At 32.6% G+C, this 16,810-nt stretch overlaps 1 protein-coding gene across 1 annotated transcript in view; it reads left to right on the top strand.

Annotated features, from left to right (window-relative positions):
- The window catches only part of RYR3 (ryanodine receptor 3), a 175,244-nt gene that overhangs the window by 46,635 nt on the left and 111,799 nt on the right, over window positions 1-16,810 (top strand). Inside the window, exons 7-13 of the mRNA XM_026051764.1 lie at window positions 19-118; window positions 3,246-3,339; window positions 5,392-5,466; window positions 6,283-6,439; window positions 10,260-10,433; window positions 13,596-13,717; window positions 16,393-16,561. Of these exons, the coding sequence (XP_025907549.1) occupies window positions 19-118; window positions 3,246-3,339; window positions 5,392-5,466; window positions 6,283-6,439; window positions 10,260-10,433; window positions 13,596-13,717; window positions 16,393-16,561 (891 nt within the window). The remainder of the gene's footprint in view (window positions 1-18; window positions 119-3,245; window positions 3,340-5,391; window positions 5,467-6,282; window positions 6,440-10,259; window positions 10,434-13,595; window positions 13,718-16,392; window positions 16,562-16,810) is intronic.

The following is a 16,810-nucleotide window of genomic DNA, read 5'->3' as shown; positions in this document are numbered from 1 at the left end:
TCTATTTTCCTGTTTTAGCATCTCTCCATGTCCAATGGAAGTATTCAAGTGGATGCCTCCTTTATGCAGACGCTATGGAATGTACATCCTACATGCTCAGGAAGTAACGTAACAGAAGGTTTGTTTTGGTACCTTTTATTTAGAAATATATACACTTCACATGCTTTGTACAACTTTTCGTAAAATTTGAAAATGAAAAACACTAAACATCAAACCAAACTGCCTATAAAAATGCAGAAAATGAGCATAGGAGAGGATGATTGTAATGGAGGGGAAAAGGGAAATAACTCAGCTAAAGTATCTTATCTGAAAAAAGCTAAATAAATCATATAATTCTAGATTAACAAAGCATAAAAATCTGAGTGAGAAATGAAGAGAAGATTGAGGGAGCAAGGACTGCAGAATAATGAAAGGAAGTAGACTTAGACTTCGTCGAGGACTTGAAATAATCCTGTAACAGAGCTAATGGAACAAAGTTGTAGGCACAAGCAATATAGAAATTAGGTCTCTGATAGGTCCTGTTTAATTTTCCTCATTTTGTATGTCTGTGTCATGGTATTTTATTTTATTTTATTTTATTTTATTTTATTTTATTTTATTTTATTTTATTTTATTTTATTTTATTTTATTTTATTTTATTTTATTTTATTTNTTATTTTATTTTATTTTATTTTATTTTATTTTATTTTATTTTATTTTATTTTATTTTATTTTATTTTATTTTATTTTATTTTATTTTATTTTATTGATATTTGCTCTATATTCCTTCCAGATTTCAGAGCCATGCTTCCTTACAATTGTCTGTCTGTGTAATAGTCATTGAAAAGGAGCTGCTGAAAAAGAATCCTGTTAGTCAACCTTATATCCCACATCACATAGTCAAAATTCCTTTGTATTTACGTGGCTGCATTTGTCAACCATGTTTGAGAAATGTGATTCTGTAATGAAAGGCTTATTCAATCATTATAACTTCTTTTTTCAGTGCCATGCTCTATGGAGACTGGTGTGAGATTATATAAAAATCAGTGAAGTCTGAATATACGTAGAAATGCATATGACACATCCCGCAGACCTTCCTAAAGGAATATTTTATAGAAAAGAGAACTAAAACCTTGGTGAGATTAGAATAGTACAAAAAAAGAAATGAAAGAATAAAAAGCTGTGACTCATGTGTGAATATCACAAAGAATAGCACATTTTCAGCAAAACTGTATTAAAATAATGTGTGCAGCAGAAGGCAAAGTAAAATTAGTGACTTTTTTATATTCTTGCTAGCTTTTATGCATGAGAAAATGTATGAGGCATTGGAAATACAAGAGATATTCCTGATGTAACATGACAAAGTGAAGAGGCAGTTAGGAAAATAATCAAAACGGTGATTCTAGAAGAAATCAATATATAAATTCATCCAAGGGCAATTGGAAAGGAATAAAAATTGGAAGGAATAGATAAGTAATCAGTGTTTCAGAAATAAAAACATTATTTTAGGAAGAATACAAAGGGCCATCATACATGTTACATGTTACCAGACACAATTGGGAGTAAAAATTACTCTCTCCTGTCCACGGGTTTTTGTGCATGCAAACTGCAGATTCAGAATGCTGCCATCTTCTCATCCATAGAACCTGAATATTGGAGCAACAAAGATCTCTTGAGGTTATCGTATGTCCTCCATACTAAGGACAGATGACATGGGGGTTTTTTAAATTACAAAGTTCACATCAGCTGCATGATGACAAACATTGTACATTACCTCTATTGTTCTTACCTCTATTGTTCTATGCTTGAAGTATCAGCACTGCATGTTCATGAATGGTAAAGGTCCTCAAAGCAGGACTCTTATACTTTTTGTTTTATATTACCTAGCTAAATCCCTCAAACACATGGCTTTTTGGCAGATTGGATCTTAAACTTATATTAATTCTCTTTTTCCATTAAGAGTGCATATTAGGAAGTAAAACATTAATGGAGATAACTCCATTTCCTTGTTATTTCCTTTGTAAAGTTTTTAGATTTGTTAAACTACTCTCTTAGTTTTCAAGGATTTTACTGCTAATACTATGCATGTGTGTATGGATGCATGTAGTTACATTTATATCTTACTATTCTGCTTTATAAATGTGTGTATGATAGTTTTAAATAGGTGAATTTGTTTGCTGATGTGTAAGTTAAGACCACATTTTGAAAATAATTACCTGAGTTATGCGAAGGATTTCTATGTGGGCTTCATATAACATATCTTACCTGTTCAAGCTATTTTGCGCAAGATTTTTCTTTTTTAGAATTTATTGATTCTTCTTATGCAAATACTGCAGTTCAGTCTTACTGCATCAGAGATCTGCATGTTAATTCTAATATAAGACCAGGAACTGAAAATAGTTCTGGTTATTTCTCTTGTATGGCCCTTGCTGTATATATGCGTTTTATTAATTGTCACCAGGATAATTGTCAGGTACTCTTTTCCCAATTTGCAAACTAACAGTCATCATAATATGTAGGTTGCTCTTCCCCTCCTCCTTTATACATATTTGTCTTTGTTCTTTGTAAAGGCATTAATTTGGGACTGATGGGCCAATGAATCAATCTCCTCCTATACCTCTTTTTTTTTTTTTTTTTTCTGTTCTGTGAGGCAAATTGCATACTTTTGACCTGTAGTCTTTGTGTTAAAAGGGTCATAAAGTTAGCCTCCATTAAGCTTAATCTTCAGAACAGGTAAGTGCATCTCTGTTCTTTGTCACCTGCTATTGCTGTGCAGTTTTGATTTTGACACAAATATTAAATGTCAGGGCAAACTGATAAATCCACCAAATAGTTCTGTTATGTGTCCATGTAGATGCTTTTAATGGGAGGAAAATTAGATAATTTAATTACATATTCTCCTAGACCAGATGGCTATATATTCTGCTTAGCTTCTACTTAAAGCATTTGGTTTTCGAAAGAGTGCTTATTGCAGTTCTCATTTTCCTTTTCTGTTTTGGAATCCTATTTTTGATTTTTTTTTTTTAATTTAGGTTATTGCTTTCTTTTTACCTTAATTTTTGTCAGAGTTATTGATATAAAGAGAGTATAAATAATTATGTAGAAAATACATTTTTGCCAAGCAAATTTGTTCTACTTGTTTAAGTTAAATGATGAACATATAAAGAATAAATTTTAGTCAGGGATTTAGTACTTTTTTTTTTTTGATGAGATTATTTTCATTTTGTTGGAGCTAAAACAAATGAGTGGATTTCATTCTTCTACAGGATATCTTCTTGGTGGGCATGTAGTACGTTTTTTCCATGGCCATGATGAGTGTTTGACCATTCCATCTACAGATCAGAATGATTCGCAGCACAAGTGAGTGGTGATGAAATTTGTGTATTCTTCTCCCTTCTGAAAAAAAAAGAGATTATCAGTGGAATCTCTGGAGATTAATGATTAGTTAGGCTTTGAAACTGTTACAAGAAGCTGAGAGACCTACTAAGACAGTAGAAAAATCATTGTTAAATTTTTTTGGTGCTCAAATTAAAATAATTGTTTTCCAATAAGATTTCAGCCTAATATGCTGTTTATCTTTACTTTGGGCTAATATTAGCAGAAGGTAAGCAAATATTAGCAGGGGAATAAGGTAATTAAAAATATTCTAGAAAAATCTCTGAAAGCTCACATTCTCAGTCCAAAATTCTTTTGTCTTTTAATCTATATTGTACCTTTTTGCATGTTCTTGCTCTCCAAAATTCGATTACTATATTAAGATAAATTTTATTACCCAGACGAAGTCATGTTTGTTTCAAACTTACAATTTAGTGAATATTATGATTTATTATTGAATTGAACATTTTGTATTTTGATTATAAATCAAAAACACAGAAAACTAAAAAGAGAGGTAATAGATTATCATGGCCAAACCAGACTTTGCTGAAGGCATGGTTGAATTCCCTAAAAAGAAATGAAGCAGGGCAAGGAGAATGGAAATGGATTATTACTTCTGAGCTTGACTAGGAAGAGGTCATTAGAGTCTGCCAAATGCAACATCATTAAAGTGAATGGGGTCAAAGAAAGTCTAGGTGAAAATGGAACAGAATTACTGCAGTCAGTTACTGTATTTTCAGTATATTCCCAGAGCTTGGCGATGAAGTGATTGCTTTTTTTGTGGGGGGGTTTTGCTGTCTTGTATTTTGATTCTAGAGTATCAGAATCATTATTATTATGAGTATTATTATGAAAGACAAGGTGTGTAGGAATTGCTACTGAAATTTTTAAAATTGCCTATCCATTCTTAAACTTGGCTTCTGAATAATGTATAGGTCTTGATCTACCAGTCCATCTTCTTGCAAAGATATTGGATATCTATGCTTCATCATGTTCCTGTTTCCTTCCTCTTAATACTTACCTTATTCTTCTAATCTATTGATGTTGCTCAAGAAGCAAAATACAAAGACAAATTACCACCTAAAGCGTTCTTGTCAGCAAAACTGTATTTGTTTGTATAGAGTAGCTGTACTGAGTCCTGTTTACTGAGTTTTGTGTAGCTGTATTTAAATTTTTATCTGATATAAGACCATAAGTAAGACCATTTCATGCTGAAGAATTCATTTGTTTGAATAAATAGTAGAATGGAGATATATGAAATGTCCTTAAATGTGTTTTGTAATATTAAAAGTGAAATTGTTAATACAAGATAAAAATAATATGAAAATAAGTTATTTTCCAAGTTATTTTCATTCAATTACTTGATTGTATTGCATAAAGTGAGTTCCATCAAATTAAATGCCATTTCTTTAGGTAAAGGGCTCTTAAAAATACATTAAAATTGGTCAGCACACGTCAAACTTCCAAATATGTTGTTATAACTAAATAAATGACTGAGAGTTTAGTATTTTCTAAAATTTCATAGTTACAGAACATATTTTTGACAGTTTGCATTTGATGATTGAGTATAACAATAGTATCAGGGCTAAAACATGACACTAACATCCCCTAAAATCATTCAGTTAATTTTAAAACTGAAGTTTCCAATATTAATTAATGCATGCAGTTGCATGTAGTTGTTTTAATGTTACCTGTAAGGTAATTAAAAGCATTAGTTTGTTATTAATCTCTTGGGAACTGTATAAATTAATATTTTTACAGCTGATTAAGTAAAGTTACTCTAACGTTTTTGAAGACGAAGTATTTTAACAACTTGTGAGAGATGATAGCTTTGCAGGTCAAAAAGACAAATCCTAACATATCTGGCACACTTATGCTGTGTATATTACTTTCACTGGTGAGTAGGGAACTTCTTTCATCTCCATTCATTTAGGTAGGGACAAGAAGTCAGTCCCAAATGTACAGTTAAGTTTAAAAATATATGTATATATAAATAGTATGAATAAACATAATATGATCTTCTGAATTTATCTGTAGGAAAGTACTTTATGAAACTGGAGGAGCTGGTGTTCGAGCAAGGTCTTTGTGGAGAGTAGAACCCCTTCGAATAAGGTACGGACTTTCTTGAATATTGTTATTGATTCTTACTTAACAGGAATTGGATTGACACAGACACGAAATAGTTTTGGCTTTGTCCTGTGTCAAAAGCAGTTTTGATTATGAGACATTGCTTCTGGCAAAAATTAAAATCCTTCCATATTTTTCACTTAGAATTTAGGAAGCACAGGTTGGGAATAAAAACAGTTATATCCCTAATGGATGTCTAGCTTTTAGACTTACCTCTCTCTGAGGTGACTAGTTACATGTTCCTTGTTGCAAATGATGTGTCAGCATATACCATATAAGTACCTTTTTTTTTTTTCTTTTTTTTTTTTAGCTTTGAGAACCTTCTGTACTGTGTCCTTGTTATACTCTTGGTATTTTATGATTGCAGATGAAATATCCTCATGGCTTATAGAGATTTACTCGCCTTGAAAATGTGTCATAGTTCTCTGCAATGTCAAGTCCTTACTTTACGTTCCACTTGTTTTAGTCAGTCAACTAAATTGCAATAGTTCATTTACACTGTAGTGTTCTACAGAGCACATGTGGGATTGTTTTTTTAATAGACACCATATATGATTAAAGCAATGAAAGATTGTAAAAACAGAGAAGTTAAACATATTGCTCTTTTCTTAGAAGCTTAGGAAACCTCAGGTTTTCCTTCCCAATCATTACTGTCCATCTTGGAACTGTGGTAATGCACATATTGAAATAAAAAAAAAATACAGTATTGTTTAAAATTTTATTAACATACTTAAAAGCTCAAAGTAGAAATGTTAGTTTTATATTCTATGTAAATTAATTTTTGTTGTGTAATATGTTTAGTTGGAGTGGAAGTAACATCAGATGGGGACAACCTTTTCGTCTTCGACACATTACAACAGGAGAGTATTTGGCTCTGAATGAAGAGGAAGGACTTGTAATGCTAGAGAGGGAAAAGTCAGACACAACTTCTACTGCCTTTTGTTTTAGAGCATCAAAGGTAAATGACATTAATGCGAGTTGGTGTTAAGTATGCAACTCAAAAGTCAGATCCGAGTTGGTTTAACTTCTTTACAAACTATTTAAAGAATAAAGCTATTAACAAGGATAATACATTTAAATGGAAGGATAAATAGCTTGAATCGTTTTTCTTGGAGATGGGATAACAGATAAGTTCTATAGTAAGCTAATTACATTAGAAAACAATATTGAAAGCTAATGTGAGATTTTGTGCTTTAATCTGAATGTAATATTGTTGTAGAATCATTTTATTTGGACAAAATGTTGTTAGAAATTCATTCATTCCATTTCTGTCATCACTGAATTGAAATAATTGGGCAAAATTCTACCCTTTTTACTCCTTATACAGTGTGCTGATAGAGTAATTGTAAGGAAAATGTTTCTGTGCGGTTATGCAGGCAGTGATTTCTAAAGCATGTTTTTAAACAGTTCTTTACTAAGGTGCTAATTGAATAATACTATTTCAGTTTCTAACTGAAAAAATAGTACAGATGAGAGGAGGCGAAGAATGTATATGGAGTAGGCAGAAAGAATAATAAAAATATGACATTGCTATGCATATAAATAAAATTTAAATATATAAATGTTTATATGTAAAATATACATAGATGCCTGCTTACATGTAAAATGCATATGTAAATATATATAGAAAATTTGTTATAAACCTAAATGGATTTGCACAATGTTAATTACTCAGAAATTAGTAATAAATTAGAAATGTGTTACTTCCTTTTAGTGTGTTTATACATAAAATGATCATGCACGTTTTTGCATGAAATAATAGTTTGGTGTCTCAAGATACTAAGATTTGTAGTATGCTATATGGAAAACAGTATTTTACCTATCAAATTATAAATTATAATTTACTTTTACCTAAGCCAAGAATAAGAATAATGGTAACTGTTTATTATCTGAATGGATGAGAGCTGCCCTGCGCCGTGGCTAGAGCATAATTTTCTGATGCTGAAGGATGTTTCCAAGAAGTATGAGGTTTTGAAGGTGGAAAACAAAACAATAACCCAAAGATTGATCTGAACTGTAAGAAGGTATATAGATTATGTAGAAAGTATACTGATTATGTAGAGCATGAGGAAAAAAAATCTACTTTCTGACCATATGTCCTTGTTCTCTTTCTGGTGCATTAGCTCAGTCAATAAGTATTTTTACTTTTATCTTAATCTGGCATGAATTAAAGAAAACTTCAAGAGTTCTGTGATACCTGGGCTGTTTCCATCAATCTTGCAGTTCAAAATTATAGAATAATACAAATTGGAAAGGACCTTGGGCAGTCATCCAGTCCAAACTTCTGCTCAAAGCAGGGTCAACACTGGATTTAGACCAGGTTACTCAGAATGTACCTTGCTAGAGAGTACCCAAAAGGAAATAAAACCTGTCTCCATTCAGCTCAATCTTCCTAATTTGAGAGCTAGCAAAGCTTTTTTTTATTTTATATTTTTTTTTATTATTGTTAAAAAGCAGATGCATTTGGCCAGTAGGAAGAGCTGTGTGGAGAACACACAATCCCCAGGACTTGCCAAAGAACCTGTAAGCGTATGGCTTAAAGTCAGCAGTTGTTATAGAGACCTTCTTACTGAAACAGCATACCTTCATCTTTAGTATTTTTACATACCACCTTAGCATTGTTTTGTGTTCCTTGCTTTTGAAAACCTGCAGTCACAATTATTTTCAATTTTGTTTGTTTTTACCCAAACATGTAACATTGTAATTTGGATTATATTTTACTTTAAAGTAAAATTTCAAATTAGAATTTTCCTTAATACATCCCTATTGCAATAGGAACATTTAAAAAGGGAATGAGTATGTTTAAGACATGCCAAGCAAACAATGTATTTTATGGTGCTGCTTTGAATAATAACAGCAAGAGTATTCTTAAATTCTGTCTGTTGCAGACTACTGTAAACTAATTTTTCAAGCAACTGAATTCTTTGGAAACCCCTCGAAATTTCTAGGGAGCCATTTCTAATGTGGGGCCCGCTTTTGACTAAGTTTTAAAATGGCAACCTTTATATTTTAAGGCAGCAGTTCTGTAATGTCTTGTGACCAGAGACAGCAGTTTCGCTACAGCAGATGGAATCCTGTTTTGAAATGGGATGTTCTCATTCCAGCACAGTGCTTGGCTCAGTACATTTCACTCAGCAGAACCCTGATGCTGCTTATATATTTCTTGGAGAAGAAATTAAGTGAAGAACACAAACATGTTAAAACATTTATTTCTTAACCATTGCTGTAGTCGAGAAATAATATTTGAGGTTTTTTATTTTATTTACTTGATGGCATATCCAGTTGAACATGAAGAAATTATTAGTGTAGTCTGAGTAAATAACATTCTAACACATTCAAAAGTCACAGATGACTCATGCAGTTGGATTTGATATCATTTTAATATTACTGCCAACATGTAGCTATCTTAGGGGCTGAAGATGGCATCAGGATGTTGTAATAGTTTAGTAGTAATCATGAAGTTAAATAATTATTTTTGATATGTTATTTTAATAATATATTTGGAATAAGATGATAGATATTATAAAGTCCTTTACAATAGTTGCCACATGTTTTCTTCATAATTTCATATTTTACAATTGTCATTGTCAAGTAGGCACTGCGCTCAGCTGCAGTATTAAAATACTTTTTCTATTTTCTATAGAAGAGGAACTAGAAGGTAAATTTAGTATTTTTCTTTTCTTGCATAGTGGGATGTAGGAATGAAATTTCTGAATAATAAAACATGAATAATAAAATATTTCTTTGTACAGTTTATGCTGCCTTGTTCGCTATCATGTACGAATTCTTTCATTTATAAATCACTGTTCTTCTAGTGTATTAAATATCTTGTTAAAATTACGTAGCTCTTTTGTCTGCCTCGCCATGCAATTCTTTCCTCTTTTCTGTTTTTTAGATAGATTGTGAAGAGGGAGTTTTGAAGGAAAAAATCCAAGCATTTTCCAAGGAAGATATGTTTCGATATAAAGATTTTTTTTTTCTTTTTATACTTTCCCCACCAAGTAATCTTTATGTGACGACATTTCAGCTGTTAGAAAATACTCTCTCCCTTGGTACACTGCTATCGAATGACCTGGCTGAAATCCTAGAGAAACTGGACAGGGCACAAAGAGCAAAACATCACGGAGAGGAATTTGTGCTGTATTGCTTAGAGTGAGAACAGCCTTTCAACTGCCAAAAATAATTCTGCAGCTTAATTTCTGGGTTTTTTTTAATATTTAATATTGTCAAAAAGGATCAACATATTTTTTAATTATTATTTTTCAAAGAGTAACTTAACTGTAACTTTAAAGGAGATCAAAAAAATCCTAATCCTTTTACAAGGTTGATAATCATAAAAGCCATGTTTTACTTGCTGCCAAAATTAGTATTTTCTTCTTTGCTGATTGTTGCTGGGTAGATGTGTTTTTATCTGTTTAAGCAAGATGCAGGCATAGTATTCTCTAGTATAACGATATTTTAACTGGATTTCAAAATATGTTGCTGCTCATGTATCTGTTCTTATTGCTTACAGATTAATTTGATAGCAAAAATAATAATGTTTTTGAGCTTTTAGCTGTACCCTAGCAATATCAATAGTATAAATGTTATTTTTCAGTAGAATCCAATCATAGAATTATTATAGTTGGAAAAGTTCTTTAATATTTTCAAGTCCAACCATAAACTTACCACCATCGTACCTGCTAAACCTTGTTCCTAAGGATGTTGTGTCCCATCTACAATGATCCTACTCAAGTCTTCTCAGTACAGAGATTAAATCCGAACTTTTATGTTCCTAGGAATTAAAAGAAAAGCAAGATTCTTCTATTAAACGTGACATTGATGGAATGGGGGTCCCAGAAATAAAATATGGTGATTCAATCTGCTTCGTTCAACATGTGGCCAGTGCATTGTGGTTGACTTACAAAGCACAGGATGCTAAATCAGCACGTTTAGGTCTCTTGAAAAGAAAGGTAAGATTTTGCATTTTTTTTGGCCATTGCTGCTGAATAAACATTTGTTGCACAACAACTTTAGTCTGTCCTAATTTCTACCATGCTGCAAATGTAGCAGTTCTGCGTCTAATTGCTTTATGCCTTTTTCCTCGAAAATGTGGTGACTCTCTGACTCTAAGAATGAAGAAAAAAAAAAAAGTTCTTAATTATGTAACTGAAGAAAAACTTGCCACAAAGCAAAATACTGTTTTTTTTTTTTTTTTGCCAAAGAGAAGGTTTACTTCATTCTCAGTTTTTTTTCAGGCGCTTGAGTAAAATACCTGAATTCCTCAGTTAGATGATCAAATCTCTTTCTAAAATCTGTCTGTTTAAGGACTGAAAATAGCAAGTTGTCATACATTCCCTGGAGATTTAGAAATTCTTATTAAATATATCGTAGGAAACGAAAATTAAATATGTTCATCAATATCAAGAGACTACCTAAGTACTTTCTAAGGTAATTTCTACACTGTAACAACTTCCTGCCTTCACTGTAAATGTGTTGAGGTATTAATGTACCTTGGTTTACAGTTTGCTCAGTTAGGATATGTACTGGAAAAATTGCAGTACAATGTGAGGTCGATCCTAACTATTTTGCCATTTTCATGGAAAACTCATTTTCGTGGTGAAACTTGTCATGATGAAAAGTGCTTTAAGGCTTACCTAAATGAAACTCATGCACACAACTTCATTCTTACAGCCACTGAAGAGAAAGAAACTAAACTATTTACAGAATTGTATTTCCTGTGTTAAGATTTACAAAAGAACTTTGAATAATTGTTTATTATCCTTGGCAACGTGAAATTTATATTGGTAGGAATGACTTGTTTCTGGTCCAAGAAAGATAATGTTAATGAAGCTTGTATTTACTGGTGAAACATTAAACAATCAAATATTTAAAATGGAAAGGAAAAATCTTCACATGTAATGCTTTTTATTTTCTCTGTTATGGCTTTTTTTTGAGCTGTTTTTGCTTTTAATAACTTTAACGTTGATAGTATTAATGGAAGAAGAGAAAGAATCAGTTGCTAAATTTATCTTGTTTGGAGTGTTTGTGAAGTCTTCTCATATTTCTACTAATGTAAAATTAGCCAAACGCGCAGAAGAATGGTTCATCCCAGATGAATAGGAAATCAAGTGAAGGTGGAAGAACATGAACAAAGAACGCATGAACAAAGAATGAGTTCCTGTAAAGACTCAGTTATTAAAAGATAGACTAGAGGTAGAGGGAAGGAAGAAGACGCAGGAAGAACACAGGGACGCTTATCCAAGTGCACAGGATCAGGCTCAGTGGCCAATACTGGCTCCGGCAGAATTGATCATGATCATCAATGGCCTGAAAAATGGGGGCAGATATCAGCAAGGTTGCAGACAAAAAATAACCAAAACAAAATAAAGGAGTAAGGGATAGAGCAGGTGACTGTGCTGCTCTTCAGACTTCGATAGGCTGGAAGATTGGTCTGACAGGAACCTCCTGAAGTTCAATAAAGGAGAGGCAAAGTCCTGCACAGGGGGAGATGTAACCCCACACAGCAGTGCAGACTAGGAGCTGACCAGCTGGAGAGCAACTTTGACCTTGCTTTGAGCAGAGGGGTTGAATTTAATAATCTTCGTAAGTTCTTTCCAGTCTTAACAGTTTTACGTGATTCTGTGATCTTTAAGAGATGAAAAAAAAATATATAAAATTTTAAAAATTTGAATGTGTAACTAGAACATGATTACTATTTCAGAAATTGAAATTCTTCCTTAGTAGCTTGTCAGATACGCAACAGAACACTTGTATACAAATCAGGTAGTACAAAAATGTTCCGGCACCCTGGCACAGTCTCAGGTGCTTATGCAGTGCACGCAATCACAAAAGGGCAGTGAGTTTCCCTTCCCTTTGGTTCTTTTCAAAAACCCAGCTGGTTAGAGAATTTCTTCTGTTTACCATCCAGTATTCTCTTGGTAAGAGACTTATTCCCACACTGATGGTTAATCTTTTCCTTTCCCTCACCAGCTTTGTTTAAAGGGTTCTGTCTCCCCAGAGACTTCTTAAAACTTCTTGAAAAGGCAGCATGTAGATTCTTCCTTTGTATTCAGAGTTGTGCATAATTACCTGTCATTTTGTTGTGCTTCCAGAATGTTTTATTCTTCTTTAAAGACTCAGAATCTTTTGTTGCTCTCTCTCCTGAAGACTCCACATGTTAAGTGCCTCCAAATGGAAGAAATGCCAAACTCTGTAATTTCCTGGAAATTAACTTGCCTCCTGTGGATGCAAGAAATTTTTTTTTTTTTTTTTTTTTTTTTGTCTGCAAAGTATGCCAATGGATGGTAATATTTTGTAAGCAAATTTGGGCATATGAATCCCCCATAAATTTCATGTCCAATTTATTCCTCTACAGTAAAAGTGAAATCAGAGCTTAGTGCGCATATTCTACCATTGTTCTATCTGGAGATTTTCTGTAATCCTTTTCAAGATGGCCTGCACTATTGCAGTCATAAGCGGATTGAGAAATACCTTATTTTTGCAGGCAGCTGAGGGTATTGGTTCACATAACCTTGTCATTATCACTGACAGCAGCTGCAAGTCTGAAGAGGAGAAAATGAGGATGGTGTTGGTTCTATTATAAAATATTTGAAATCTTGAATAAAAAAAAAATCTGTTGATGGGTTTCGTGTAATTTCATCTGTCTTAATTTCATCTTTCATCTTGTGCTGTTTTTGCAAGACAAAAATATTTAAGAGATTGTGGATCAACTGGCAGCATTTATGAGGTGCATGTGGCATGATTTTCAGCGTGTCTGAATTTCAATCACGTGCATCTCTGTTTCTGAGATCTTGTCAAGCCAGGGATTCAGGACTTTGCCGAGTAGTGCTGATGTTTGCATCAGTATTCTCTTCCGCCTTCCTTCGCCATCCAGACGAAGCCTATCCATCTGGAAGTGATGGTCTCCTATCCAGAGATACATTAAAATCCTTTTATATGAGAGTGGCAACTTTGCAGTTAATAAAAAGAATCAATTAGTAATAGTAAGATCAAGTGAATAGTAGTGGCTTATCATTTACATAATTTATGGTTGTTTTCAGAACAATATTGAAATAGGAATGACGCAAATTTAAAAGCACAGAGATTTTAAAGTTGTTATTTACTTTCGATAGGTTATATTACATCAAGAAGGCCATATGGATGATGGTCTAACCTTGCAAAGATGTCAACGTGAAGAATCCCAGGCTGCTCGAATCATTCGCAATACTACAAGCTTATTCAGCCAATTTATAAGGTAATTGTTACTGTCTTCTCTCCTGTGTTTTCATGTCTGTAATTTTATTATTTTGAAATGATAGGAATTTCTCTTAAAAAGAAATAAAAAAAACTTACAAATTTCAGATATTTATATTCAGAAACTATTAGTGGTGTTCTTTAATTGATTTGTCATGTTGATTTATAAAAAGAATAATGCCTTTAAATAGGTAGAACTCAACTTATTTATAACTCTTTAAATGAAAGCCAATGCCAGAATAATTCAATTATAGCTCATAGCAAAACAAACATGCTGGACATAATATCATTTAAAACAGTCTATTGAAATTTGTCTTGCTGATTGAAGACCCTTTATCTCCCTTAGGAGATCTTGAATTATCATGAGCAAACGGCAAATTTAGTAAGAAAACATACCATGATTAATAAAATTTATCCCTAGTTTTAAGGAGTTCTTATTTTTTACAGGCTTCTTGATATTCAAACCTATATTTAAATGATCGCATTTATATTAAAAAAAAAAAAAAAAAAAAAAGATTTTCTGAATCGAAGTTTGACTTGTTTTCAGTTTGTTATTGCACTGACTTTGTTTTTTTCAATTCCCTTGAAGGCATATGCTGTGCTGGAAAAGGTTTGTTTGATGTCTGTATATCATCTGGTTTGTCAAATTGTTTGAAGCTTTTCTGTCACTTATCAGTTTAGATTAACTTGATCGGACCTTAGTTACCAAGAAATTTGGGACTTAAACAAAAATAGGTCTAAACTGACTACTCTGATAAAGTCATGAAATTCAGGTAGTGAAGGAATGTGTCATGAAAATTCCTGTGTATATAGTTGTTTTTTTGCATTCTCCCCTCTCATTCTTAAGAATAAATTATTCATTACATTTGTCTTGCATACTAAACTTGTGAGATAATATTCAGTAATGGACAGCATCTACTGTACATGTTCATTTTAGTGAAACTTCATGTTTCCTTCACGAAACCTCTTCTATATCTCTTTTTTTGTCTGAGAATGAATAGAGTAAAAGAATATACATATTCATTTCTAATTGCTGGGATAAATGTCAAGAATGCTCAAATAAAATCAAGAGACTTGCAATGTGAGTCACCATGATTTTGTGGAAGAGTAGAGGAATAGTCCAAAGAGACAACTAGACAAAGCAATTGTTCTGGAAAAGAAATGTTCTGATCTTTTATCTCAGCATTCAGCATTATCTTCATTCTTCTGAATATCCCTAATTTTTGGTCATGTTAAATTATTGAGGCTTTTGTTTTTGTTTGGCATTTTTGGTTGGTTGGTTGTTTCCATGTCGGCTAACTCTTTCTGTATGTTTAATGTTACTTGGAAACTATAAAGGTAATGAAGAGGAAAAAAAAATCAGAGCATTTGAGACAAATATGTGTTATGTGTCTTGATCTCCATGTCTCTTTAGTACCAATAGAGAAATATCATGTTTTACTGTCTAGGAATGACTTATGTGCTCAGAGTCGATTAGGACTTTTTTTTCCCTCAGAAAATTTGACTTTTTGAACAGCTGTTTGCATTTCTGCATTTTATTTCACATTTTAAGGCAATATTAATGCAGAAATATTAAAGTTTATGTGCCTCACTGTTTTGTAAATTGTCTTCTGCTTGTGTAATATGACAATGACTAACACTGAAGTGAGGAAAAAATGACATCAGTTCATTTTCCGCTGAAACAACAGCAGTTGTTTCAGACTAATGTTTTCTTTCTTCATAATATACACAGCTTAATTCCTTTGGAGGACTCTTCCAAAGAGACTTTTTGTTTATTTTCCAAAAGTTTGAAACTTGGCTATTCATCACTTATCCTTTTATTACTGTCTGCTTTTTCTTTGACTTGAATTACATTGATTTAGAGGGTTTTCTTTTAGAGAGGTAATAGAGTATAGGTTATAAAGGAAAATGAGTTTAAGAATTTGCTTGCACAGAAACCTCTGTAGGTGTTTGCTTAAAACAATTTTAGTTATGTGGTATAATGAGGGATCAGACTACTCTTACATTTCCTAAAAGCAGAGCCACCTGTTGTCAGTCAGCTCCGCCTAGATTATGTGCTTTATAATAGTGACTCAGAACCTAAGAAATCAGATTGTTACTGGACATTGTTTGAACAAGTTTGCTTTTACAGACAACTGAAATTCTTTGAAATGCTTTGTAGTTTTAAATTAAACCCTCTTATTTTCTGTATGGAGTTAATACAGAAGCAGTTTAGGATTACATGTTATCTTGTTTCCTTTCACTAGGAAGCTGGGGGTGTTTACCATTGATTAATTTAGACCATCTGTATAATAGAGCCATATTATCAATAAGATTTAAAGCATCTAAATGAAACTGATTTCCGATAATACTGTCTGTAGCCTTCATCACTCTCCTTACTTATTTTGTTTCTTTAGTTTCTTCTCTCTCTCTCTCTGTCTTTTTTTTTTAGTTCTCTTTTTGTTCTCTTTCTCTGCATGTCAGTGCAGAAGATGATTCAATTCCAGGAAGCTTTCAGTGCTGAACATCCAAACAGTAGATGTTTGGATGATTTAAAATTGAGATCAGTTACTTGTATCCTATGTTATACGTGTAATAACCAATTCCATTTTCATCAGAAAAGAGGTTGCAATGCAGTACAGTAAATTATTTTATGAAAACAATATTGCAACTCTTATTGGGTTTTGTTTTCCACAGTGGAAACAATAGAACACTGTCCCCCAATGCCCTGCCTGTTGAGGAGATGCTTCAGACTCTGCAAGACCTGATTACTTACTTCCTGCCTCCCGAAGAAGAACTGGAACATGAAGATAAGCAAAGCAAGCTTCGTTCACTCAAAAACAGACAAAATCTATTCAAAGAAGAGGTAAAGAGGGAGGAATTATTTTAATTTTCAGCATATCTTGTTGCAGACATTGAGGAATCTAAATGTTATTTTCAAGGCACATGTGTATACTGTGGGTGAAGGTATATAGCTGACTTATGCAAGATCGTAAAGCTATACATGAAATTCTTGTTCCAGATTTTTCACTTTCACATTTGTCCCAGACAACAAGCATTTTCTTTTAAAATTTGACCTTAATATTTCTATCTTCTAAGCATCCTTAAATAAGAT

This window comes from Nothoprocta perdicaria, unplaced genomic scaffold (assembly GCF_003342845.1).
Source record: "Nothoprocta perdicaria isolate Ctin4 unplaced genomic scaffold, notPer1 scaffold_8, whole genome shotgun sequence".
NCBI lineage: Eukaryota > Metazoa > Chordata > Aves > Tinamiformes > Tinamidae > Nothoprocta > Nothoprocta perdicaria.
The sequence above is the reverse complement of the archived record's forward strand: the minus strand, read 5'-3'. Positions and strand labels throughout refer to the sequence as shown.